The sequence below is a fragment of the Idiotropiscis lumnitzeri genome, chromosome 5 (genome assembly GCF_059441095.1).
Source record: "Idiotropiscis lumnitzeri isolate Australia: NSW breed Sydney's pygmy pipehorse chromosome 5, RoL_Ilum_1.0, whole genome shotgun sequence".
NCBI lineage: Eukaryota > Metazoa > Chordata > Actinopteri > Syngnathiformes > Syngnathidae > Idiotropiscis > Idiotropiscis lumnitzeri.
In genome coordinates this window covers 8,231,276-8,258,909 of record NC_142395.1, presented here as the reverse complement: position 1 = coordinate 8,258,909, position 27,634 = coordinate 8,231,276, and the positions used below count along the sequence as shown (strand labels likewise).

The 27,634-nt window shown below is 38.2% G+C and overlaps 1 protein-coding gene across 1 annotated transcript in view; it reads right to left on the bottom strand.

The window, feature by feature from the left end:
- lgr4 (leucine-rich repeat containing G protein-coupled receptor 4) overlaps window positions 1-26,900 on the bottom strand; it is a 38,022-nt gene extending 11,122 nt beyond the window's left edge. The window contains exons 1-4 of the mRNA XM_088295811.1: window positions 26,076-26,900; window positions 8,711-8,782; window positions 5,019-5,090; window positions 840-911 (exon numbers count right to left, since the gene is read on the bottom strand). Coding sequence (XP_088151937.1) covers window positions 840-911; window positions 5,019-5,090; window positions 8,711-8,782; window positions 26,076-26,260 — 401 coding nt within the window. The 5' untranslated portion in view covers window positions 26,261-26,900. The remainder of the gene's footprint in view (window positions 1-839; window positions 912-5,018; window positions 5,091-8,710; window positions 8,783-26,075) is intronic.
- Window positions 26,901-27,634: the final 734 nt, after the last annotated feature.

Below are 27,634 nucleotides of genomic sequence, written 5' to 3'. Positions count from 1 at the left end.
AGGAAAAACAGTCTTGATTGACATTTCGCTCTCTGGGGCGTCATACAAAGTAAGTTTGGCTCTACAAGAGCATTACTTCAGCAAGATTCCCCAAATCCTCACGCTAAAGAGAAGATGAAAAGAAGAGGGGAAACAAGACAATGGGAAAATGTAGAGAGGTGTCAATGGCTTAAAGTTACATTTCCAACACGCTTCTCCTGATGGACCCAATTGTACATAACACACGGTCAAACTAAAAAAGAACACACTGAGCTTACATATTTTGCCGCAGGAATTTTAAAAAAATTTTTAAATATGGCAAATATTGAGCTATAGCAATAGTCAACATTCATATCACATATCAGCAGGGGTGTGTTATCGTCAGTATCTCAGACCCGGCCAGTCAGTCCAAGTCAGCCAAACGCCTTTGAGAACAGACCGAGAGGTACCACGTCACACGGAGGTGAAACACAACTGACAATGCAGCCAAATAAATAAAAAAATAAAACAGTATTGAATACCTTTCGCTCCCACCGAGCTTGACATATGTCCCAAATTGTATTTATTTCACCAATCACCACACCATGTATGTGGTTGTGTCTATTGTTTCTATTTTTATTTTTTTTTCGTTATTTGGCTGCGTTTCTGCTTGACTGTGACATGGAAATTATATTCTCAACCATGATTGGCTGATGCCAACAACTCACACAATCTCAAAATTTTTTATTAAGACCACCTTAATACAAATATGCACATGATATGATTAAACATCTAAAAGAATAATACCTCAAATTAATATTGTACGCCCATCTCTACTGTCTTTGTGTGTGCATGCAAGTAAAGAGGTTTGAGTAACTCACAGAGACTGGAGAAAATGAAGATTCTTCAGGGCAGCGCTCGGTACCGTCTTAAGTTGATTATTCTGGAGCATCCTAAACGTAAAAAGCATAGCCAGGTTTTCAATCAAACCACTTGGTTAATTAGATGCAGTGCAACCAAAGCAAACAGTATTGGTAAGCTTTGTAGGATCGTGTCAATTTGTTGACATTAACTATAATGACTTAATTCTATATGATGTTGGACTAAATTAGTCGCAAATTCACACCCCTATTTAGGGAATCGTGCTCTTTCTTATCCCCTGCTTCTAAATATGATTATGTTGAGTGGAGCGAGGCCAACACCACCTGGCTCCCATCGACTGCTGAGCGACACGCTGGTCTACTGGCAGCATTGCTCATTGGGTGAGCCCGCAGTACGTGCAATGTGTTGATGATCAGTCTCTACTGTAATAAGTAATTGGCATTGTTTCGCAGAGATTGTGGCGCTTTTCATTGACGTACAAACACGATGTTGACATCACTCACAAGAAGACTGTTGGGGCAGCTTTGGTAGAGACTGCGCGCCTTCAACTGACTGAAAAGAGGCCAGGAAAATTGTAGAAGTGGGTCTCATGCTACGCAAGTATGTTCGTCTGCATCAGATACTTTTCAACATCTCCCCAGAAACACGTCCCAATGTTTGAATTATGTTTTAATGTTTTAATTTTAACTAGTCTTTGACCTTAAAGGAATTTTTCAATCATAGAAATCAGCTTGAACGACCACCTACCATCAAGGCAAACGGCAGTCAGAAAGTATGTTATATATAATTGGCTGTTTACCAGGTATGCCTGATCATTGGCATTCTCCTGCAATCAGAGAGGCTTCTACAGATGTTTTATATATGCCCGCAGTAAGACACATCTGCATACCCCAGCATGCCAGTGTGTTTGGTGGAATACACACAGATGCATGTGCTGCCAAACTTACAGTGTCAAATGACTGAGGCAAGAGTGGAAGCAGTCTGGGATGCGTACTTTTGGTCTGTGCCAAAGGAAACCCAATGGCATAAATTCCTCAAAGATTGGATATAAAAAAAAAAAGGTGCCTGGTAATCACCAAATAAACAACCTAACAGTTTCTATTATTCTAGTATTGTGTTTTTTACATTAAGAATGAGTCCTATAAATAAATCAAAGTATAAATTGATCAAAGATAACTGCTGTCATATAGTTGTCATTTTAAGAGTAAATATTATATTGGGACATCTATTATTAACTGGATATATAATAACTAGGGGGCTACGTGTAAGTATTTCCAAGTTTTCGATTGAAGTAATGAAAACTAATTTGATACTCAAAATTCACAATGCCCTGTTTTTTATTTCGGTTTGAATGTTATTGTTAATGAACTTACATTAATTTTTTTGATTGTGCACGCCATTTCAGGTCGGTGCGGCAGATTTATGTCAAGCGCGAAACATAGACAATAATAGATCAGCAAAGATGAGGGCAGCGGTTCGTGTCTGTAGATGCACTTTGAATTTGGCAAAAATGGAGATCGTCTTGACAAGACGGCTGCCTTGTATAGCCTTTGCAAATGCAGTGAAATATAACGGGAATGCGACTATTTGTCGAGGCGTCTCGGCCGTCGCCATGGCATCACAAACAGCAACAAACCCGTCATGAATCAACAGCGGCAGCAGCCGTGCAAGGTAGTGGCACAGACCAAAAAAGTGTTACTGCCTGATTTATTCAAAAACTTGATTAGAAATCTTCTCCTGAACAAATATGATATTTTTGAAAATGAACATGCAAGCCTTTGGCAAAATTGTTTACTGTTACGTCGGGCTGCACGATTTTGAAAGAAAAAAAAACCTAATGGCGATTATTCAGACCAATATTGCGATTACGATTCAATTTGCGTTCTTTGTATTAGACACGTTAAAATGCATTAAAATGCTACTGTTTGTAAAATATGTATTAAGGAGTATTAATGACAAGAGCCATCAGTATGTCAGTCTAGGCTGTAGCGCTGTCTGTCTTGATTGTGCACTTCTGTGACTCGCTGCCGCTCAGTACGGCAAGCGAGATGGACAAAAACAATCGCGGACAGTAAACATATCTCACAAAACATTACGCTGTCATCCGTTTCTGCTTCGACTTGCTTTATTTTATACACTCTTTAACTTTTCCTTTACACTTGTCTCCCATTTCCTCGCTCGCCACTGCAACATATCCGCTCATCTCCTCCACTGCAATCTTCCTTACGCATGCACGCGCAGACCCACACGTCACACACAAGCTTGTCACAATGCTCGCAAAACTACGATTGTGAGTTAGTTTAGTTTCAGACAAAGAATTTGATCAATACTATAATAAAAAAATCACTAATGTCACCATTTGATGAAAAGTATAAGGCGCTCTCCTCTGGCGATTATATTGTATTAGTTTTTTGGGGGCTAGAAAAAGCAGCATATTCGCCATTGCCTGTATCAGACATGCACGATCACAATTTACGATCTTGCCATCAGTGCTGAAAAGATGCTCTGAGAGGGAGCTTGTCACCGGTACGCACAAATACTTAGGAGAAAGTCTTCCGATGCCAATTTGTTTCAAAACGTGCATGCTACTGTTAGTGATCTTAGCTTAGCATGTGAATGACCGCTAGTTGTTTCCTCCCCTTCATCTGTTTATTTCAAATCTGTTTGACTGGCCTCATACTCAAATTGGTGGTGCTGTTTTAAACGTTGAAATACGTTGGTCGTGTTGCATCTGGATCTGATGCTTTTATTTTATTTATTTTTTTGATGCGGTTCATTTTTGTAGAATCTGCCGTACATTCAAATAATAGACGTTACGCCCGTCTATAGCACGAGCATCCCCCCTCCTCGTCTACGGCGGCAGAAGTTACTTCCATTACATCCACTTCGGTACACAACAATGACAGAAAAAAACAGAGGTGCACGCGGAGTGTGTTATTGGCGGACTGCGCTGACTGTTGGCACCGGAGCGCAGACGTGTTAGCCAACTACACTGATTGGCCAGCGCTATTAAGACCCGAGCATCGACAATTCTGGTTGGCTAATTCATCCGTCACTCAAACGCCAAAGGTTGGTGGAGAGAGGAAAAAATTAAAAAACCTCACTGTCTTGCGACAGATAATCGCACTACGTCAAACCTCGATGTTGATTAGATTTCGATTTATCGTGCAGTCCTACTGTTAATTAAAAAAAAAGCAGCAGCATGTTAAAACAGACAAGCGTAATACTTAGTAGATTTGTAGTGCCACGAAATAGAATGTTGAATATTGTTCAGATATATGAAGCACTTCATCAGAGGGGTTTGTTTACATTGACGTTTTAATGCATAAAAAGAACCACCTTATTCTCATAATAAGGTAAGTTCATGTATAAAAACAGAAATAACTGTTTCACTTTGCTTCTGCTAGAATATTTAGAGAACTTGCTTGTTCTGATATCATTCTCTTTACATTTTGGAATCATAAAGCTTACTTGTTTTTACAGGAAAACCCAATGGAACAGCAATCTATTAACATGTTTATTTGTTGTTAACTTTAATTGGTCTAGGTTTAATTGTAGCCGTACTGAATTATCGTATCCAAATCACCTTTATCGTATCGAATTGTCTTGTTCCCAAAAAGGGATATAGCGTTAGGCATTATATCGATACGCATCGGTCAAAAAACGCACGTTACACCCCTAATAATTACCTACATACGCATATATAATTGTGTCCATATCGCACAGCACTACCTTGGACATTTAATAATTGATTTTTATTTAAGTAGTAACAAGGTGCAACACAGTTCAAGCACTACAGGTACACTACTTTTAGGGTCTTGAGCAAAGAGGTCACTTCATTCTTTGCACGTGTATAAAATCATATGTACCTTTCAAAGCGTGAGCTTTTGACAGTAATCTACACTGTGCAAAGTATGCAGAACTAACACAAAGAGTGTTAACAAAAACAGTTGTTGGGCCTGGGAGAAAAAAAAAGCTTTTTGTTCATTCCACGTAAGCTTGAATTCATATGTAGTGGGATATCACTAACTAACAGAGCCACAAAGTTGCACCACAACATAGTGAAATATTTACTTTTCCCCCACCCGGTGGGTGGAAAACTTCACACTGTCACAGTGTGTGTTTGTATCTACATGAGAGTGTTGACAGTGGTGGCAGCAAGGAGGGTGCATGCTTACAGGACTTTGAGCTGATGCAGTCCAGACAGGGCTTCGGGGTGGATGAAGGATAAGTCATTCCCTGCAAGTCTCCTAACAAGACAAAACAAGCATAAATCAACGGTAGTATGAAATAACATTTTAATGTTAAATGTAACCACATGCAGTTTATGTATGTCTGAGGGAAAAAAAAAACAAGGGAGGCCTTAAACTGAAAAGGTCTCTGTGTCGGAACCTCAGATGGGGTTCAAGTTATCACACTAAACGTGGGGCCAAGGGCGTCAAAGACACGTTTGTCATGGCCTGTTGTCACTTTGTCAGTCACCCAAACAAGATTAGAACTACTTCCAGATATACCCTGCGGAAATTGCTTTTAGGTCCTCCCACTAAGAGTATGTCATTGGTTTTAGAGAATGGATGAATGTTTATCTCTAAATGATAGCGGGCCAGTTTGTGAATACAGTCATTCATTTCTCAGTAACAGTTTATTTTATTATATATTTTTTTAAAGTCCTAAACGTACCCATAAAATTGTGTTGGGACACCTCCCTTTCCTGTTGTCAAGAGAAGTTGTTCAGAAAGTGTGCGTGCGTGTGTGTGCGTGTGTGTGTGGGGTGCGTGTGTGGAAAAGGTTGACTGGCAGACACAGTCCAAGTATACCATCAGGCCGGAGAGATTAGCAACAGATTTATCACCCTGCAATATGAGTCTGACCAGACTAAAACTCCTGAAACAAGAGCTGCTGGGTGTGAGCCCGAGAATCAAGGCTGACTGTGTTCGAGGACCACATGCCTTTCATGTCCCAGAGGGGGGGGACACTCAAAATAAGATATTTTCTGAGACATTGCACATCTTAATACAAATGGTATGTTTAATTCATTCAAATGACTTATCTTTCCCGCTGTCACAATGCAATCCTAATATGTCTTTGAAAAAAAAAAAAGTCTTCCAGCGACACCGTCTTTGCTTTTCTTCCTACATCCTCATGTGAGATAAGTTTCATACAAAGCAAGCGTAATAGAGGAAACTAAGTTGGAATTCAGTTGTTTCTAAATAGCTCTCACTGTATATAATGAGACACTAATGTTTCCAGACCAACACGTGCATATTACGTGAACGCGAAATACAATTTGTATTGGGCGTGTCCATTCGAGAAGTAACGCCAATTTCAAGTATTATGTTGTTTAAGTGAACTAGAGCTTTCCTTCTCACTTAACAGAACCAAAAAAGAAAAAACTTAGATCTCATACAAAATGGATGCTTTGCTGGGTACCATTATAATACAGGTTACTTTTCAACAATAAAAACACGCTGTTAAGGAGGCAGGGCATATCTGTCATCATATATTTTAGCCGTGTTTGTGCATTTGGCAAGACGAAATAGAACAGAGCAAAGTTGCGTGACTACGAACAAGGGAATATTGCTTCTTGGTGTCAGTTCTTGTCTGGCTCAGGTATGACCTGCCCTCTTTTCCCTCTCTGATCTCCTTTTCTGTCAACTTCTCAGCCCTCAGGGCCGCCGCGCCGGTTCACTGACACTGCAACAGCCCTTAAGCAAAGAGGCCCTACACCGATGTTCATTGAAACAAGTTTTCAGATTTGTTCCAAGAAAAGCATTAACCAAACATGCACACAAACTGAAATCATGTCGATCAAGATACTTTTTTTTAAATAAAAGACTCCACGAAAAAGATTTTGATGGTTCAGTTTCAGAGAGAAGTACTGCCCAGATCGAGCTAGTCTTTTTTGTTGGCATGAAAACAATTGTTTTTCCGGCAAACGTCTAACACTGGCGACAGGCACCTCGCTACACAATATCAGAGTAATTCAGAGTTTTTTTAAGCATCCTTAATTAGCGATTGAACATAATTTTCAGGATGAGATCAGGACGTGTTCGAGCTAGGCAATAGTACAATATAAATATGTATCGCAATAGGCTCCTGATGAGCATGTGCGCGGCAAATCAAAGTGAGACTTAATTTGAACAGATTTAAAAGAAATGAGCAGTCCAACTCTTACAATAAGATTATTTTGAGTACACGAACACGATCAATCACTTTTGGATGGATACATGGTGTAGAAGTAAAGTGCTTGCTAGTTCCAACGCTCCCAGCGTCGCACTTCACAGCTAAGTAAAAAAATGTCCTATGATATAATTAGCCAGCTAAAAAGATGAAGTACAGTAATACCCCGGTTATCGCGGTTAATGGGGACCGAGACCACCCGCGAAAACTGAAAATCCGCGAAGTAGCGGCGCCCCTTCAAAAATGCTTAAAAAAACCTATACAGGTATACAGTATACCCCCCTGTATACAGTACACCATATAGAATACGGGTAGAGAGAGAGAGAGAGTGAAATTCATGTTATAACAAAAAAAAAATATATATTATTAAAACGTATTATTTTTTTATTCCCCAGCAATTATTTTTGCATTTATTCAATTACTTCTTTTTGTTTTGAACGTGCTCTTCTTCGTCCACTCTCCTCTTCGCCCACGCTCTTCTTTGGCGCACGCTGGCCGTCTAACCGCTCCAGCGCCCCGTCGTGCCGCTCGGCGAAACTACAATGCCCCCGCGGAGCGGAGCGAATGGAGAGCCCCAATCGTGCCCGGGCAAAAAAGTTTTTAATTTTTGAATATTTTTTTTAGACCTGCGAAGCACTGAACCCGCGACAGGTGAACCGCGAAGTAGCGAGGTATTACTGTAGTCCTAAAATGGATAGCTGTAGTGCACGCGCTCCGAGTGTTACAGTGTATGAATAACGAATGAAGGTAAATTTTATTGTGCTAAGCACAAGGAGCATGGATGTTCGCTACAAAGTACAGTACAGTCTACATTCACTGAAAAATTGTTTTGCTACCATATATTTCAAATGGTACGTTTCCTCTTGAAAGCGCTGCAGTGCATTATCTTTAATCAATTGACTTGTTTTTATTTATTTTTTCCTTGATTTAGTTTTTTTCCTCAATTTCAACAGGATAAAAACCTGAAATACTTATGTTGAAAAACATTCCTTCAACCATGTCCCCCCAACGACGCACACCAAATAAACTCAAATATTGAGTTGCGGATCCTCGTTTTTTTTTCTCGAAATTATTTATTATTTCTTTACTAAATTTAGGTACTGAAATTGCTTAAGAACTTGTTTCAACCTTACTCCCATGCATTCCTCTAGACAGCATGATGAAAAGTAAATTGACTATTGACAAAGCAGATTGTAGTGGAGGATGAAAACGAAGAGGGTGAGGACTCTTAACGCTGAAAGATCCAGGAGAGCTAAAAAAGCATTCCCGCAAAGACGAAGTGGCGTTGGAATCACAGGAGTTTCACATTTAAGTACGAGTCATTTAGCATTTTCTTGGCAGCACCTGATATCAGGTAGGCTGATACTATCACCAACTCCCTCCTGCACTGAGCCAGAACGAGAAGCATTTAACACTGCACTTAGATGCTTGTCATTTAAAAAGGCCCAAGAATACACACAGGATGTCACATGACTTTATTATGGATTCAAGCCCTCACCAAATCTTTTTAATTGTGTTTTACTTGCTTATCGTCGCTGCATGGAGTGTATTCTTTTTTTAAACCAGGCAAGAAAAACATCTTGCAGTGTTAACTCAAACAACTCTGTCCATACCATAAGGCCCAACCCTCATGTCAACATTGTACTGTGTCAATATAGCGCTAATGAAAGAAAAGAAGGCATGCACTCACAGCTCTTCCAGATAAGGGAAGTTCTTGAAAACATTTGCTGGAAGCTCAGTGATGTTGTTCATGCTCAAATCTCTGTGGAAAAGAAATGAAAACAATATTAGTTCACAATTTTGTCTGCAACTTTTTGGCGACTGTAGACATAAAATGCATTGACATGGCTCAACGGTGTTTAAAATACACGTGAAACAACGTTACTCTTTGAAGGTTACTAGTAGGCAGAGAGGGATAGTTTTCAATACAGAATACATTCATATGCATTGGATTATAACAATTTCAATCTCACTGACTTTCTCGTGTTTTCTGTTCAGTCCAATGCTTCTGGACCTAAAAGTTGAGACGAACTGGCAGCGACTTGAACTGTGAGATTTGAATCACTTTGCTTTTGCTCATATGGTGCACAAGTGAAAACAATGGCTACAAATATTTACAAGGCATCAAAGTATGAAAAATAAAAAGGTACAAGAGCCGTAGTTGGAATGGTGTCAGTCAAGAAACAACTGTAACTGGGTGGAGACCACCAACTATATTTTCAGCACATTCGTGCACTTACTGGTGCAGACTACGGTGACTACGAAACACAATTATCGAGCAGGTATACTTGAAGGGGCGCAAATATTTGTTTCCAAAGATCCATTTATTTAGACTGGTATGCAAAGATCGGATAATACAGCGCTTCTCAACTGTGAGCCGAAGTACCCATTCTACTTCTAGAAAAATTTGTGGTTTTCCAAAATGATGGTCAAGGAGTGTGATATGAACATGAAAAATGACCAAAAATTGACTTGAAAAAAAGAAAACCAGGCAAACATGAACATGAAAAATGACCACAAATTAACTTGAAAAAATGAAAACCAGGTAAAAATGATATATGCTTTAAATTAAACCTTCCTGCTCAGAAAAAAATATATAAAAAATAAATTTCACTCAGCCCTTTGTTTGCGAGAGATTGTTGAATGTCATGGTACACCATTGTTTCATAATAAATTAAGGTTGTCCCAATCCGATATTGATATTGGATATCAGTCTAATATCAGCCCCAAAAAGACATTATTGGATTATATTGGTCTATATTTAAAATCTATAATATTAGCACTCATATATAAGGGACTCGTTCACATCCTATAATGAATGTAAAAAAAAAACATTATGAATGTACTTAATGAACTTTGCATTGTTATTTTGCACTTCAAATAGTCCAATTTGTTTTGACTGACTTCATTCGGGTTGTTTTCTCAGGGTCCTTTCATGTATTTTATTATGTATTTAATTTATTCAAGTGCAGTACATTCACATGTTTGTGGCTGAATTTGTGTCACCCAAATTTGTGGAATAAATGAAAGTTATTAGCTAAGAACACATTAAGCTTGCTCATTTCGCTCCATAAAATAACCATCATACAATAACAAAAATGTCATTTATTTTTGTGCGTATTAAATCTCACAATAATAACAATATCACTATAGTCAACATTCATGTTGCATATTGCATGTTTCTCCAATAACATGCAGCCATAGTTTCCATCTCGTCCTGCCTGATGCGCCGCGTGTGTGTGCATGAACAGTCAATCATTGTATGAACAATAAATGAAGGTTCATGTCACGGTTATTGTTAGGAAATGTGCGTTTATGGAGGTTGAAGGGGAATAAGGCATTATGGTAAAAATAATAATCATGTTTATTTGGTCGATATTGTAATCACCATTAATTAATTAAAAAAAAACATTTAGGTAGTAGGCATAGGCCTATTACAGGTTTGACGAGTTATCGTGGTTTTAAAAAGTCAAGGCTTCAATAACCGTTACCGGTTATGAGCTACTGTTTCTTTTTTGAGGGGACGTCTTTGCAGGGCTCAATATGATAGGCTTCTGGCAAAGATGAGTAAACGAGCCGCCTCTTTGAGGTTAATTGCCTCTTATTAGCTTTTTTTTCGCCTTGGCAAGTTGTTATGCGCGGAGGAGGAGGAAGGGAGCAAGACGAAAGACGGAGGCCATTTTGCTCGGTGCATTGTCCTTAAAAAAATCATTTAAATGGCACGAGCTACTTAGCGCCAATGACAACAAGAGTATCCCACGAGTCTGCTAGAAAAATAGCTCATCAGTGATGGAACACTGTGACTTACTAAGAAGAATTAAAAGTGAAAAATACGCGTGAAAGGAAAAGTTTCATCTTCACCAAATATTCCACATTTTGTTTAAAAATAAAATAGTGTGTCCAATGGGTTGCATGCTGTTTTTGTTTGCCCAAAAATGAAAAAAAAGAAGGTATTTTATAGGTGTAATATTGCTACCATGACACCGGTATATTTTTGGTCACAGTTATCATATTGTCAGAATCTAAGATCAGCACAGGCCTAAAATGATTATGGATTGACTTTGTCTTGCTACAACTACCAAACCTCAACTACTCACAACTACACACCTTACCTTCATGCCTAATCATGGCAACATGCTGGACGTAAGTCCAAAATGACCTTGCAAATAAGTGAACATTTTCATTATGCCACACCCTTGCTACATTGCATTTGCACACATAGATGGCGTGAATAAACATCTCCCTCACACTGTAACTTGATCCTATTTACTTTAGCTTACTTTGTTTTTCTATTTTTAATTTTCACAAGCATTGGGACTTACTAGGCTAACGTGAGACTTTCGGTATTAAGATTTTGATCCATGAGGAAATGTGTGTTGGTACGCAAGTGTATTATTATATGTAATTTGAAGGAATATCACTCCCGCAATATATGCTAATTTACTGTTAGCATATCAATGTGATTTTACATTGACTTCATCAGTGGCAATGCGTTTAAACTGAAGCCTGGTTGTGACTGCTGGTTGTTGTTTATATATGTAGTTGCTATGCAATTGCCTTGGTCCTTTTATACTTTATTCTTTTGTTATGTCATATAGGCCTGATGTTTTAGAGCATTTAAGATCAAGTTATATTGTGGCATGTTGTCACTAGTCAGTATTAGTGATAGACTGATATTCTTTTTTCCGGGCCGATACTGATACCCATTTTTGTAGTAACAAAAAACAAATTTTGAAAAATAAAAACTTAGTTTAAACACTTTTAAGAACATATTTATTAAACATCTTTAGTGATTTCCAACATATTAAAGTTTTTTTTTTATAGATGCTGGAAAATAGACATCTTAGTTTTAAAAGTCTAACAAAAAGTGCACGGAGCTCCCAGGCTTTATTATTGTCTTATAGTTCAATGAAAACAAACATCTCTTTAAAGTTTACTGCGGAAAATATTTTTATATTAGTTGTGAGTAGTAGACTTTTAAAATTTCGGCAAAGTCTGTTTCCTTTCCTTCCCATGCTCGCGGGCGTCTCCCGTAGTACGTGTGACTCGAGGCGAAAAAGCAAACAGGCAGCTTACTGCTGATTGGCTGCAACAAGGAACCAATCAGACCTCTAATCTCGTTGCACACTTGAGTACAATGACAATAAAGGGATTTCTATTCTATTCTATTCTAAAAGATAGTGCTGTGGGGAGGACAATCTGCTTCTGCAGGCAAGGCCACGAGCACAGCAGAGAGCGAGAGAGATGTGTGCTGCAGCGAGCCAAAATAAACCAGCGTTTAATTTATTGGCCTTGAAAGTTTAAAAAAAAAAAAAAAAAAAGGCAGATGACCGGCAAAATGCCAATTATCGGCCCCAATAAACGGCCCGGCCGATAATTCCTCTATCAGTATGTCAAGCTTTCTTTGAGTGAGATGATCAGCTTTCTTTCATGTCTTCTGCAGTTCAGGGAGGGCAGAATCACAGACACAGTGATTCTCAACCAGTGTGCAGTTGCACATTAGCGTGTCATGAGAGAGCGTCAGGTATGCCGCAGGAAATTATCCAATGGCAAGTATTTTCAATCCGAATATATACATTTTCTAATAATAATCTGTTAAAAACGGTTTTATTTATTTATGCCCATTATGTGTAGTAGAGGCAAAACAATATTTTTGTGAATTGTTTTGCTAAGTGGTGTGCAATGACATTTTTTTCCAATGTGTGATATGTGCCTTGGCTCAATAAAGATTGAGAAACGCTGACGTAACACCATTATGGCACAACTAACATTGGGCAACCAGCGTTCTCTCTCAACGTCAGGAACTTGCAAACACACCGCGATTCTTCGATTGTAATGTTTTTAAGCCAAAATTGATATCATAATTAAATTTTGATTATTTGTCCAAACCTAATGTACAGTAAACATCATTGCACATTAACATTATTATATAGTGCATATGATTATATTATACATACACCCCAAGTGTACATTCCGAAAATAAAGGTCTTTACTTTCCTCCCGCTTACTTAGTATCGGTTTTGGTGAGTATTCAAGAATTTGAGTAGCAATAGTGCTATTGGTCTGAATAAAGTGGTATTGAACATTCCTAATATTAGATCTATTTAAAATTAGAATATACCAGAATGAAGGATTAATTAATATTAAAGACAAAGCTACACATTAACTAAATACCTCGATGTTTCAGTCTTGTAAGCATATAACACAAGAACAAAATTCTGTGGCGTTATTGTAAATATGTATTGTACGGTAGTGATGGGCGATATGGCAAAAAAAAAAGATCACGAAATAGTCAATTTTTCATAATAACGATATACGACAATATATTTTCAGTTATTAAAAAAACAAACTATGTCATCTGCAATGTAAATGAAAGAATTGTGGCAAAGGAGTGTCATGGCTACTTGGTGTTAGCAACGGAGTCCTAAAATTATGGCACATTTCAACCACAAATACTTAAGATGCAAACGTCTCTGTCACGGCAGCACGATTCTTGATAATCTAGAAAGAAAGCACATTGTGGCTGATGGTTGACATGTTCAGTCGTGTCTGGAAGCTCGCTGTACTAAGCATACGCTTGTTACGGTGTGTGCTTGATGTAACTTTTTAACACTAGCACGATGTCCTTTATGGTACGCTAACATTTTGTTGCGTCTACTTTGGATTAAGGCGGCATAAGAAGTGAACTCACTTTAATTAACATCTAAAACAGTGTGTGTGTATGTCCGTGTTTAACATCAAAGGAGACCGATCTCACACACTCTCTCTCGCAAACAAAGTGATGCCTTCAAGAACTGGGAAATACCAGTACTCAAAGTAACTGAACATATTTTCCATAATCCCACATTGGCATCACATAAAAATAAAACGCATAATTAAGTTAATTGCAATGTACTATGTTATGCGCTTATTATTATTCACATAAGTACTTTTTTGTTTGTCCCATGTTGAGTGATTTTTGTAAATCAATTTACTACAATTAAAATATGGATATTAGTGAAGAAAAGAAAAACATTTTGGATAAAGGTTAAATCAAATAAAAATTAAAAACCAATACAAGTGTTTGTTTTTTTGTTTTTTTAGCACAGTGCATTTTCCTAATTTACTACCATACTCTGATTTCATGACCTCTTACGTTTGAAAAAAGGTTTGGTGCCCAAAAAGAGTGAAATTCTTTTTCAAGTATTTCTTTTTCTTTTCATAGATATTTTTTTTTTTTTGTGTTTGTGCAACGCTGCATAGTGTATAGTTTTGATTCCTTTTTAAAATGCACGAAACAATTAGTAAAAATGTTACAGCCACAGCATTGCCTTAAATTTATTCTACACCATTGTCGATAAACATCTCAGAAATGTTGGTGCAAGCTGCAAAGTTGAACCAGAGTTGAATGTGCTATAATCTTACTTATTTATTTGTACATAACTTAAAGAATTCAAGCTTTAAGATACCGATGGTTATATAAGAGCAGCTGCTTGCTGGTGTGACATGCCGCAGTCTATATATTATCCGGTTGTGTTGGTGATTAATTGACTAAAATAATCGTTTGTGGCAGCCCTACACAAAATACTCATTTGTACTCAGACTTTATTTCGAGCCTTTTGTAGTTTGAAGTGACCAAGCATAGCCAGTCATTTTGAATTCATATTTTCCCATGGCACATTTCGTAAATTCGATTCACCCACCTTCTTTAGCAATTTTCATAAACTATTAGATTTACTATGCAGGTCAAAAATTATGACTGGCACGATAGAAAAAAAATTATATACATATACATACACGTCATACTTTACTGTTAAGTAATAAATCACAAATCAAAGTGCAGATGACAGCAATAATGCAAACAAACATGTGGTTTTACCAGTTCAATATAACCAACTTTTCAAGTTGCATGTAACTTGATATAAACACGTGGACGGAAAAAACATGTTAGATAGATACTCACGTCAAGATGTCGTGAGATGGAAAACTTAGAAAGGCTTTAATTACAGCATTGATATCTGCTCCACTCCCAGTAACCAGTCAAATTGGAGCCTTTGCTAGTAGCAAACTTTTTATCATTGCGCTTATATTCCAAATACAATTAATCGTTCAGCTGTACTGCGGATTTTCCCCAGTTTCACTTTGCAGTAATTACAAAAACATTATCTTTTTTCTTTTTATCTAAAGCCACCCCAATTGTACGTCATCTTTGTGTAATCCTCCACAGAAGGCCATTGTGAAATATTTATCTTAGTATTTGTTGTCTGAAGTTTCTATTATCACTATGTAATGATAGAAATATTACGCTCTGTTTTTATGTTGTGCATAATCATTTAGAACACTTTAATCTGCATAATTTTACAAAAATACTGTTGACATAATTTTGTTAAAAAAACGACAAAATCACATTCATCAATAAAGAAAATAAACACAAACAGCAGAAATGTAATGATTTAGGACTGCGTAGAATCAGTTATTGCTGCCATCCCTAAAATGTTAAAGTCCCATGGCGTCTAGATTCCAGTTTTAGTTATTAATAAGTGAAATGACAAAGGCTTTGTTTAAAAAACAAAAACAAAACTATTTTAACTCCACTTCAGCCCCAGGGATCTTCACTTTTCAATCCACCTTCAAGATAAGCATGTAGCAGCATGACAAAATATGCACTCTCGACTTGATTTGCTTCCACACAAAAGCTAATATTAGGACATGTGAAAGGATCACAGATGCATGCAAGTGATGCAAAAATTAAATCAAAACAACTAACAAAACAAACTGCCATATTTTCACATCAAAAGGTGATGACAAACTACTGAGAAGGCACAAATTATTTTGACTGCTTCAGAGAAAAGTAACCACACAAAAAATGAATTATGAAGACAGAAACAACATCCAACATTCTGAAATAAATCAGCAGCCTGCACACTGCCTTAATTTTCACGCTCAAATTGGTCATGTTGAATTTCATTGCCAGAGCTCTCTAGGACCTGTGTGGGCCTCTGAAATCCAACAAGGATCATATTGCCCTTCCTCTGCATTTCCAACTACACTCGCATACACACGGCAGCATTACAAGGCGGATCCATGCCAGAACGCTCAGCGTCCCTCCGATCCATGTCCTGTCTACATTTACCCAGTGTTCCAGTTACTTTATAGACAACAGCCTGATTGTTATTTATTTTCCCTACTCAGGCAGGGCAACCGTGACTGAGGATCTGCCACCACTTGCAATCGTCCAAACACATTCCTGAGCAAATTTGACTTGTTGGATATGCAGCGAGTTTATCGACACACTTTTGTAACCACGCAGAGAAAAGGTGCGTTTGCGAGGGCTGCATGACGATACCGCTTCCTCCCTGCCTCACTTTCTGGCTGCTTTACTCATCAAGGTCCTTGGCCTGCCACTGCTAAGATAGACTGAAGAGGATACTCAAAATGCAGCTGTGATAATTGATGACAAGGCGAAATGGTTATACAACCTGGTATTGCTAAATATGAATCCCATGTGCTGTTTATTCATGTAGAGAGGAAATCGACGAGCTGAAACAATTAGCAGACCTGTTTTGAGAAAATGCAAATGTCACATTCTTAGCATTAAGCTCATCATTTAATATCTTAAATCCGAGGATTCTAGCTCGCTCACATGGTATGCTTTGTTTTAAAACACACTGTGACAAAATGGGAAAATACGCTTTGACGACATAATTCCTGGCTGTTGAAAATGTTGAATGCACTATAGATTCTATATTCCTGTCAAAAACTTGCCACTGTTCTTGAAAACCAAAAAATTGACTACGTACACATACAGTCAATAGTCGAGCTAAATTAAAAATTCAGATTTTTGAGTTATTCGGAACAACCTGTTTACATGGCTTGAGTGGACAAAGTTATTAAAAAAAAAAAAATATATATATATATATATATATATAAAAAATCAGATTGAACCGGCGACGCATCGACAACATCATGATGCAAAAAATATGTAACGCCAATGAGGGAGGAGTCGCGAGACTGCCAAAACATACTTGTGGCTAAACTACATACGGTAGCTTGAATCATCAAACAGTTGCAATGAGGTGAAAATGTAAATGCAAGTATATAAAGTGGAGTGATTTTGTTATGTGTGGTGTAGAAACGTAAAAAGCGAGAGGATAAGTGGTACAGAAAATGGATGGATGCATGCATACTGCAGCAATGAGAATATTTTTGGTGAAGTTAGAATTTAATATATTTCTACAATTCCAGATCGTGCATCCAGCAAGGTTATTCCCACTCCCGTTAGTAAAGCAAAAAAGGAGGTTGAAAAAAAAAAAATCAAATCACATTGCAGTAATAAACAAAATTAAAAGAAAAAAAAGAAAAAAGATTTATATCGGGTCATTGTTTATTTTTTTCTATAATTCACATGCTGGCATCAAGCCGGCTGGAAGCCAAAAGAGTTGCTGCAGAGTTGGACTCTGACTGTCCGGTTGACTGTTGGGAGCAGTTTCTCACATACACATATTGTGGATGAGACACAAACTTTTGTGTAGTTCAAACTCAAAGTAGATAATCTTTTTCCAATGTAAAAGTCTTAAATAGTAGTAATTGCGGTGAACGACACACGTGCACATGCATGCACAAGGACATGCTGCACCCAACACGCAGACGTAGTTGCATATAGTTCAAAGCTGATACAGTATGGTCAAATTAGAAAATTGTAAATACCGTACTGTCAATATATCATTTCGCCATCAAGATCATTTTGTCAGTGTTGGTTATGTTGTGGTAAGGAAGGAAAGCATTGTTTTGATGTTTAAGACGTCACAAAAGCAAAAAATATTTGTGTCATAGTTCAGCTTGAAATGAATAGTTTCACCTTTAGCTAATTTTCTCTGTTTTCTAATCAGAAAGGGGATAAATGGTGACACTTGGCTATGTTCTACTGCTGATTACGAATGGATGGAAAAAGGTAGAAAGAATTGTTTTCTAATGAAAGAAGAGAGTTGAATCTTTCTTTTGGTAGGTTCAAATAGCTATTCCTGTATTTGAGTCCTGTATTTTCACAACCATAGGGCGCACCGTCTTAAAGGGTCCAGTCTCAGTTCCGGGTGCTATTTCTGTATTTAACACATACATAGGGCGCAGCGTTTTATTGGGTGCACTTATGTCAAGACATACCCTAGCACGAAAACATATGCTAGCATACATGCATGCTAATATGTTTTGAAAAAGGCAGCGGGGGCAAAACTGAGTTTGTCACGCCATTGGCAGTCCCGCTGTGCCTCACGTTTTCGGGAAGCTTTTGTGACTACTCAAACAGCAGTGCATCAGACACATTAACTTCAACAGTACGTGATTACACGATGTCGGGGGAGGGATGTCACAAGTCACCACACTACTTACAGTAAAACCAAAATTATAATCCAACAACAACTGAATAGCATACTAGCAAACAATGACAGCCAAAATAAGGAACAAATAAATACAATTAACACAAAACGTATCTCTCATGCCAGTCATATGCCAAGTGCTGCAAAGCATTCTGGTAGTTCTTTAGCCTCAGACAATCAGGCTAGCTTGAGAGACGTCGTTAGTGGTGTGCTTTGGGCAGCATGTTTTTTCTTTTCTTTTTTTTGCAGGATATGTTGCATAAAGTTTAATCTAACCTCATTAGTGACGCGTGATTGTCAAGAAACAATTTGTTTCCTTAATTAACTAGATTTTATTTCTTAACATTGTGCATAGCAGTCAACTGTATTTTATTGTCGAGAAACATTTACTGATTCCATTCAGGTCCTTTATATTTCTGTCAGTCAAGAGCGAGAATTAATCAGAATAACGAAATTCATCATAAACAGTAGAACAAAACCAGCGAAAGACATTGTAAAAAAGAATTGATTGCCGCAATCAACTTTTGATTTTACCAGTGCATCTGCAAGTTTGCATATGCGGGGAATCAAATCAAAGTTTGATTGGTCGTTCAATAAATCACATTGAACAAAAATTCTCAGCTAGCCGGTAGTAGGCTCGCTCCTGCCGCAGAGAGGGGCGATTTCATTCAAATATAAATTTAAACTTGAACTTGTCATTTCTTCTATGAAACACACAAGGCATTAAAAACAAAACGGCTTTAACAGCCTTTGTGCAGGCACATTTGAGCAGCAAGCAATTTAGCATTCACCATGGGGAGTACGTTCATGAGCTTTGCACGGATGAAAATGACAATTGATGAAAAAGATGGAAAAACTTAATTGTCGACGGAGGGGGCATTGGTGTAGACGGCGACCACCTTGAGCTAAAACATACATTGACAGGGCGGGGTTGTGACTAAAATTTGGATGTGAATGTACTTCTCAAATTCACAAGACAAATACAAGACATATTAATTGAGGTAAAGTAGCACCGGTGACCACAGGTGGGAATTCATCAGTGCAGCCAAATGTCCTTACACACACCTAAATAAATAAAGATATGCAACAATGTTTTATTTTTTCAAATCCCAGAGACATCAATTACGTGTCCCATATTGTTTTTAATTCACTGATCACCCAACTGTGTGTGGGCGTGTGTGTGCCACATTGTTTTTATAAGGCAGGCAAACACGCCCCTTTTGCCAAACTAATCAAATTTGGTGGGTTGTAGCACCAGAACCCCTGCTCCCATTGACCTAAAATATGAGATTCAGTGTTATGCCATCACTATCCACAAGTACACCAAGTTTCATTAAAATCAAAATCCACTTGGTAACATTTTATGGGATGATTTGGCATGGAATGGCCCATATATAAATATAATAAGAGACATCCCAAAAAAAAAAAATGCGATCAGGACATCTCTTCACACCACCAGGCAAAAATGTCACCCACTGAATATACACTATACTTTCGTTATGATGGCTACACTGGTCGACAGTATTTAACTGTTCTGCATGTCAAGTAGGGCTGGGCGATAAACCGAAAATTTACAGTTACCGAAATTTATTACAATGACCGAAATCATTTTGCCCATGTCGGTAAATTCGGTGTTAAAAAGAATTTATCGTGCATTTATCGTTATCGAGGTAAAATTCCTCAATTTCTCGCGATATTGATTTGAGGTCTTATCGCCCAGCCCTAATGTCAAGTGAAATTGGATAATTTCCCACGGCACACCTGACGATCTCTTGCTCTAACTAAGGTTACGCGGAAGTTGTTGGCAATGACTGCAGAAACATAATTAGATATATTGTTTAACAAATTGAAAATCAAATAAATGCACAACTATGTTAAAAATGACGTGAATTGAGCGGGGCTCCGGCATGCCAGTGATCCTCGTTAGGATAAGCAGTTTCAAAAATGGATGGAAGCAATCGCCCGGCGCCATTGTTTAAATTTCATTTACCATTATCCAAATCCTCTGATTTTAGCCTCCCGACAGCAATAATTCTCTGATTTCTTTAGTCGTAAAAAAAATAAATCATATAAAGAACGACATTAATTGAAAATCATAAATGTTTTTGTAATGCACAATAACCTAAATCAGTGTTTCTCAGTTATTTTCTGTTACGCCCGCCCCCAGCAAGGAGAAAACAATCCGCGCCCGCCTACGATCCACTCGCCGTCGCAATTATTGTCACGATCGTGCCTTTGTGTTGCAGCCGAGTGGGCGTGGTCGACGGCGCGTTGCTCGGCAACGCGGCCACGAGCGGACGCGTTCGCGAGACGGCCCAGCTGCAACCCATCATGCCTTGATTATGGACTATTTAAGCCTCCGACACGCAAACCTGCGTGTCGGATTATTGACCTACTTGCTCTCGCCTTGTGCCTTGCTACAGTCTTTGCCAACTTTGCTCCGTGTATTTGTCGTGTATGTTGTTACCTTGTTTATTTCTACAGCTACGTTTCGGCTCGCTTTGTGTTTTTTCGATGATTGGATTTAACCTTACCCTTTGGAGGAAGGACATTCTTGTTTTCGGTTTTCTTGCATTGCAAGCTCCTTTTGTTACTCGTTTTGCTTTTCCTGGGGGAAGATTGTTCCCCCAGCGTTTTCCGTTCACGTCTCCCGACGTCTGTAAGTATAGACCCTCTATTATTATTGATAGCAACCCTCCTTGCCTATCGCCTGCCAATTGTTTTTTGCCGGCCACAATAAATATTGTTCCTACCATATTTTCCCTTGTCTGCGCTTTAAGGATCCACCCACACCGCTTCCCAGCCCCGGCTGGGGAGCGATCCTCACAATTATAAATAATAGCATTTGTCTATAAAATACTCATAGGTACACCTCTGCATAACATTGTATCCTTGTTAACATAAAGAAAACAAAAAGAAATAGATACAAGAATAACCTTATTAGCATTGTTTATTAGTCTGTAAAAGAAAATATTTTAAGTGCATCAATTTGCCTGGACTTCAAAAAATAATAATATCCTTGTTTAAGCTGTAAACATTTTTGACAGACTTATTGCACCATTTGCTGCTGAAAATAAAATTAAAAAAAAATCAATGCAAGTACACTTTATTGTAGTATGGCAGAAAAAAAAGCATGTTCCCTCAGCATCGCAGCGTGCCGCCCCGGGGGTGCCCGCCCCACTATTTGAGAAGCACTGACCTAAATAAAGGTGTATTTGATTAATTGATGTAATAGCTGATAGAATAATCAGTTTTAAAAATATTTTATAGTGGCAGTCCTTGGCCACTGTTTCTTTAACTTCACAATATGGCAGCAAGTTACATATCCAGCAAAAAGTTGAATATCGGAGCCAATTCTTTTTCACTAGATCTGAGCGAGAAACTCCTGTTTGCGGTGAACATTGTTACTCGTAAGTAGTATTAAACGCATAATAGAGGTGTCATAAGATTGCATTGACACATTGTTAAACACAAACTTACACTGATAATTTTGCCTGGAAATATTGATAACAATGAGAAAAGAATTGTTGTGAGATATTCTACTTTAAAGGTGTGTCAGCTCATATGACATTGTTCGAGTTGAGCAAAACGCATCATGCAAATTCAAATTTGCCTTCATTTGTATAATAATGTATGTAAACATTCCTACAACATGGATGTGCGGCTACAACGATTAAGTGGTACAAAGCACTACAGAAACATCAATCATTACTTCTCAGTATCTGCTTAACTGAAATGCAACCAAACGTCAACTTACAACTTTGTGGTTACAGTCAACACAGAACGGAAATAGCTGGCACAAGAAGAAACTGTCGAGCGGGGTAGTAAGTGATGATAGATGAAATGTGTTCAGAAGTCAGGGGGAGCCAATAGTGCTAACATTTTCCTTTCAGAAGTCCTCCTGTATTGATTGACTGACTTTTTTCACCTCTGCTGACCATGAACAAATGCATCATTCATTTCAAAATGTACAGCGGTCACAAGTGGCAATGAAAGGAATAAGCCAGTCGAGCTGGCCCATTTTTCACTAACGAGCTCAGTTTATATATTTTTGATCAGGAAACTGAAATTAGTTGTTTTCTTTTTTAATCCATTCATTTTGGAGAAATTGGGAAATAAGTGACGACTTGAAAAATACCTACTTTTAAGGAGGAATATGGCCACCCTTCCGCTCTCCCCATGTCTTGTGGGAGTCATGAAAGCGACCCATTACAAAGATCTCTATTGAAAATCGTACTCTTGTTGCTCGGGGATCAATTGTCACCAAAATTCATGTGGCTATCCCTACCCATGACCACTTAAACATCAAAAGGATTAACCTCTCGGTGGCTGATATATATAAGGATAAGGAAATATGGAAGTGAGCCGATGCACCAGCAGGGCTAGATATATGTAGGCTTATTTTTGTTTTCTTTAGCACAGTACATTTTCTAATTTACTACCGTACTCTGATTTCACGACCTCTTACATTTGAAAAAAGGCTCGGTGCCCAAGAAGAGTGATATTTGTTTTCAAGTATTTCTTTTTGTATTCATAGATAGTTCTGTATATTAGTGTAACACTGCATAGTGTAAAGTTTTGTTTCCATTTTAAAATGCACTAAACAATTACTAAAAATGTTACGGCCACAGTATTGCCTTCAATTTATAGGTCGTCATTTATAAACATCTCAGAAATGCCGGTACAAGCTGCAAAGTTTAATCAAAGTTGAATGTTGTATCTATTAATATATCCAACCAAAGGTTTTATGTGGGTTATATATCGATTTATGGTTTAATGACTCAATATCAGGCTAAAAAACGGAAAATCAATTGAAATTGATAAATCAATGTTTTAAATGCAGCTCTAATTCTAAATGGACAAGAGTTGAGGAAAATAAAAGCGTACTTAAGTGGTTATGTTTTTTTCTCCAAGGCAGTGGTCCCAAACCACCGTTCAACGAGCTACTTGGTACGGGGTCGCAGAGAGACAGACATTCTTTTTTTTTTTTCGTGGAAGATATAAATCAGACACAAAATTCCCCTCACTCGTTCAGTATTTTCCAAATGGCAATATAAATAGGTCTCTGTGATTTTGTGATCAAGAATTGTGACGTTACGGTGACCAGCTGTGATCATCAGCGAGCAATCAGACATGCCGGAAATGTGCGTAACAGTCACAGTAACAATCAGAGTCCAGGCTTTCTCTACTTTGGTTAAAGACGTACACAGAAAGACACACAAAGTAAACAATAATGATGAAAACCACATTACAATTGTAGTTCCTGCTGTTGGAAATTGCTCAGAGATGATTTAAAGGGCTAATCATGGGACAGCAAGCACAGATTATTGTTTACTAAACATATTACATTATGCTGGTGTGCTGGTTGATTGAAGACTAATCAAAATCGTTGATACTAAGATGCTGATTATGATCCCACTGCATCTGACAGTTTCTCTACATGCCCACAAATCAAGTTACATTACAAGTTAATCATTTACAGCAAATTCTAAAGGCAGCAGACCATAAAATCAGCTAAACAAAATGTCAGTCACTTGGACTGAGAGGTAATTCAAATTATGACAGCTGAATACCGAGACTTTAAATAATGCATAATCTCCACTTTTCAGTACATAACCACTTACACCACCAAGAGAAAAACTGCCAGTTGATGTCATGTGGGCTCGTGTAGGACAAATGGATAACGTTATAATATGGCATAACCGCAACCACAAAATGTGTGCAGGCACAGCATAAGATACAATCTGTGTATACACCATTCATGCACAAGGCTGAGAAAACCATTTGACACATTGTGTATCCATCTCCCCAAAGTAATTTGTTTGAGTCTGTTTAATGATGACATGTGAAAGCAAAACTTTAACAAAGATAAAAAGCTTCAAGTGTGAATATGTTGTAAGGCAAGAAAATATATCTCAGATATACAGAAACAAAGCTGACAAAAAAAAAATGCAATTTAGCCTTCACATATGAGCATATCATTGTTTGAGGCATTAGCCCAGAAAGAAAGAGCTCTTGCAGCTGTAATACGTCTCACTAATCCATCACAATCCCCAAACCCCAGCACTCCACATACAAAAGGCAGAGGGAGTGGTAGAGGACAACTAAAGTTCAAGACACTGAGAGAACAAATGAGTTAAGACAGCAAGCGGGGACAAACAACCTTTCACAGTGCTAAAAGAGTTCCTACTGCATATTTACTGGAGGTAGCTTCGTGTTAAATCTACCAAAGTGTGCCGAAATAGCCATGAGTATGCACTTAAATAGTTCACATAATCATGCAAACAACATCAGCAAGACAAAACAAACAGATGTGTGAAAACTCAGCTTCTTGTTAAGCTTGCAACGCAAGACTGAATGACACACAGGAATTTGTCAAAAATCAAAAACTGGAAAAGAAATACAACTCTAAACAGAACGCCAAGTGTAACATCATGTCTTGATGGACTAGTATAAAAACTCACTTCCTCTGTTTACTTTTCCAAAAACATTCCTAACAATGGCGACTTCAATTAGCCTAGTGTTGGTTCTGCTGAAGAGGGATCTAAGCTGCATTTCTTTTAACTAATGTATGTTTTTGTTTAATGTGCTAAGGGAAACATAAATACAAATGATTTCATTAAAAATAATGTTGTCTCCATTCTATGATTTCTATTCCTAGAATCATTGGTGGTGAATTTGTAGCCTATTATTAGTTTATGTTACATTCCTAACGCAGAAATGCCAACCAAGTGTTCTCAACGCACGAACCAAGCTCGTTAAACAAGTTAATGAATAATGCCAAGAAGTTGTGAAATAAACTGGAAAGTCTCCTTCCTGGTGCAATCATTAATAGTATATTTACCTGGCTTTGAAACAGATCTGCCAGCTGTGCTGTTTTTTTATAAACATGAGTTGTTGATCAAGTTATAAGTGCTGACGTTTGAAAAAAAGTCCGGCGTTGACTGTGGATGACGGGCACAAACTTCAGTTTTGGTTCTTAAGTTTTGTTATTCATTTTTTTATGAAAATTTCTTTGCACATAGAACACCTATAAATACAGCACCGCTGAATACTACACTTGCTGAATTAGATCATCAAACACCTAAATTGAACCAAACATTTCTTTCCTTTGTTACTGCAAATACAATGGTTTTATTTCCTGAAAATACACCAATCAGATATATTTTGAACAACTATGGTTGTCTGAAATGGACTGCATCTAACCTGTTTCTCCAATTTTAACTATATGACAGCTAATAAATTAACCAAAATATTAGCACTTATCAGTGTGCCGTTGCAGTTCTGCATGTAATCCACAGTGTTACATGGAGAATAATTAACACTCAAATAGATTATGTTATTATTAAATATGTCTAACAATGAATCATTGTTGTGACCAACGAGTCAATACGTATGTTCCACTACTTTGTGACACTTGACACACTTTGCATGATAATATTCCTTAGAAAAAAATCATCCCTAAGCAAAATCATTGTAAAACGAGTACGCAGAACAACTTCCACGGTGTTGCTGTTAAGATGCAAAGTTGCCAGTTCGTCAATTTCCCATGGTGAACCATGAAGACATGAAATAATCGATACACAATCACAAAAGGCCATCAGTGGAGCTTTCAGTCTAAATGTTGTGCGGAGCCAATACTTGCTGTGACTATCATACGTGTTCCGGGCATGAATGTTGCTTGGGGCTCGGGCGAAAACTTACAGGTAGTAGGTGAAAGCACTGAGGCCAGACGGGACGGTGGTCAGTCCTTTCCCGGAGCAGTCGGCACCTCCATCTTCATCGCAGCTGCATGAGGGAGAACAAACAGCCGGAGTCGACTGTCCTTGGCCGGTGGCTCCGGGACGAAGAAAGCACCACAAACACATCCAGAACAGAGCCAAAGGCATTTCCCCCACGTAGATTCAGGTGACTCCGATAATTAAATAAAATAAAATAAACAAGGGGGGCCTTTGTTTGTAGTCTTATCGACGTCGACCTCTCATGTGGTGGTTCGGCATGAAGAGAGGAAACCTAATCGAAGTTAAGCCTTCGCGCGCTTGGTACTAAAAAAAAATCCAGGTTAAATGGGTAGATAATGTTAAAAAAATAAAACATGGTCCTCGAAGACATGCGTACGCCTCGTCGAGAGACATTTATACACTGCCTGTGCGTCGCCTTAGTGTGTGACGATAAAGTTGTAATGCAGGCGACAGCCGCGGTAACCTACCTTGCTGCCCCATTAAAAAAACCACAAACCGAGCGGCGCTTGTTCGTGCCAAATGCTAAAAGCCTCGCTCAAGTGTTTCGGGAATCTTCAGTTGAGCAGCGCAAACAACCATTTGCCGCCTCTGCTTTGCTTTACACCGCTCGCCGCCGATTCCCTCCCTCACGCTCCGGAATACTGATATCAACAGCATGCGTGAAGCTTTGCAGGCACCCTGCCGGACAACCTGGAGGACTGGGCCCTGCTTGCTTGCTTGCCTGCCTGCCTGCCAGCCTGCTTGTCTGTGTCACAGTGAAAGCTGCACCGTGTGCTTGCACACTCCTTCCAGGCAGCTTCAATACCTAACCCGACGGTGCAAGTTTATTATTAGAAAATACACAATTACAGTACACATGAGCCAGATCAGGGGGACAGACTAAAACGCTTAAAGTAAAAATAAATAAATAAATAAATAAAAGTCTTCTAGCCACAGGCTCTTCTCTCCATAAAATCCGAATTATTGGCTGGATCGGTCTAATAATTTCAGAGGTTGAAATGAGTACAGATGTCCACATTCATTATGTTGATGATTGATCGCAGTTTTCGCGTTTCTCTAACTTAAGCATTGCTGGAAAGCTTGATGTCCATAAAATAAAAAAATATTGGAGCGATAGTTCTTATATTTCAGCGGTTGAAGTGGGCAAAGTAGAGATGTTATTGTAAATGTTGCAGACAATTGATCGCCATTCTCTGACATTAAGCTTTTTTTTTTTTTTTTTTACAATGATCTGAAGTAGGGGTGCAAAAAAAGAAAAAAAATACTCAATATAAGGTTTAAATTTTCCCAAAAGTATAATTTGGACCCGACCAGCCAATCATGGTAATGCACTTAATTACAACTATCGTTCACTGCTCAGTGAGACAGAAATGCCACGAGAAAGGGGAAAAGACCTCTATGAAATGTAAATGTTAGTTTAAGTCGTTAGGCCCACATCACCACGTGATCTTCCAGTGTTCGTATTCAGGGTCAATTGCTTGTTGCGCGCTATTTTGCGTAGCCTGTGCTAGTCTATGATCT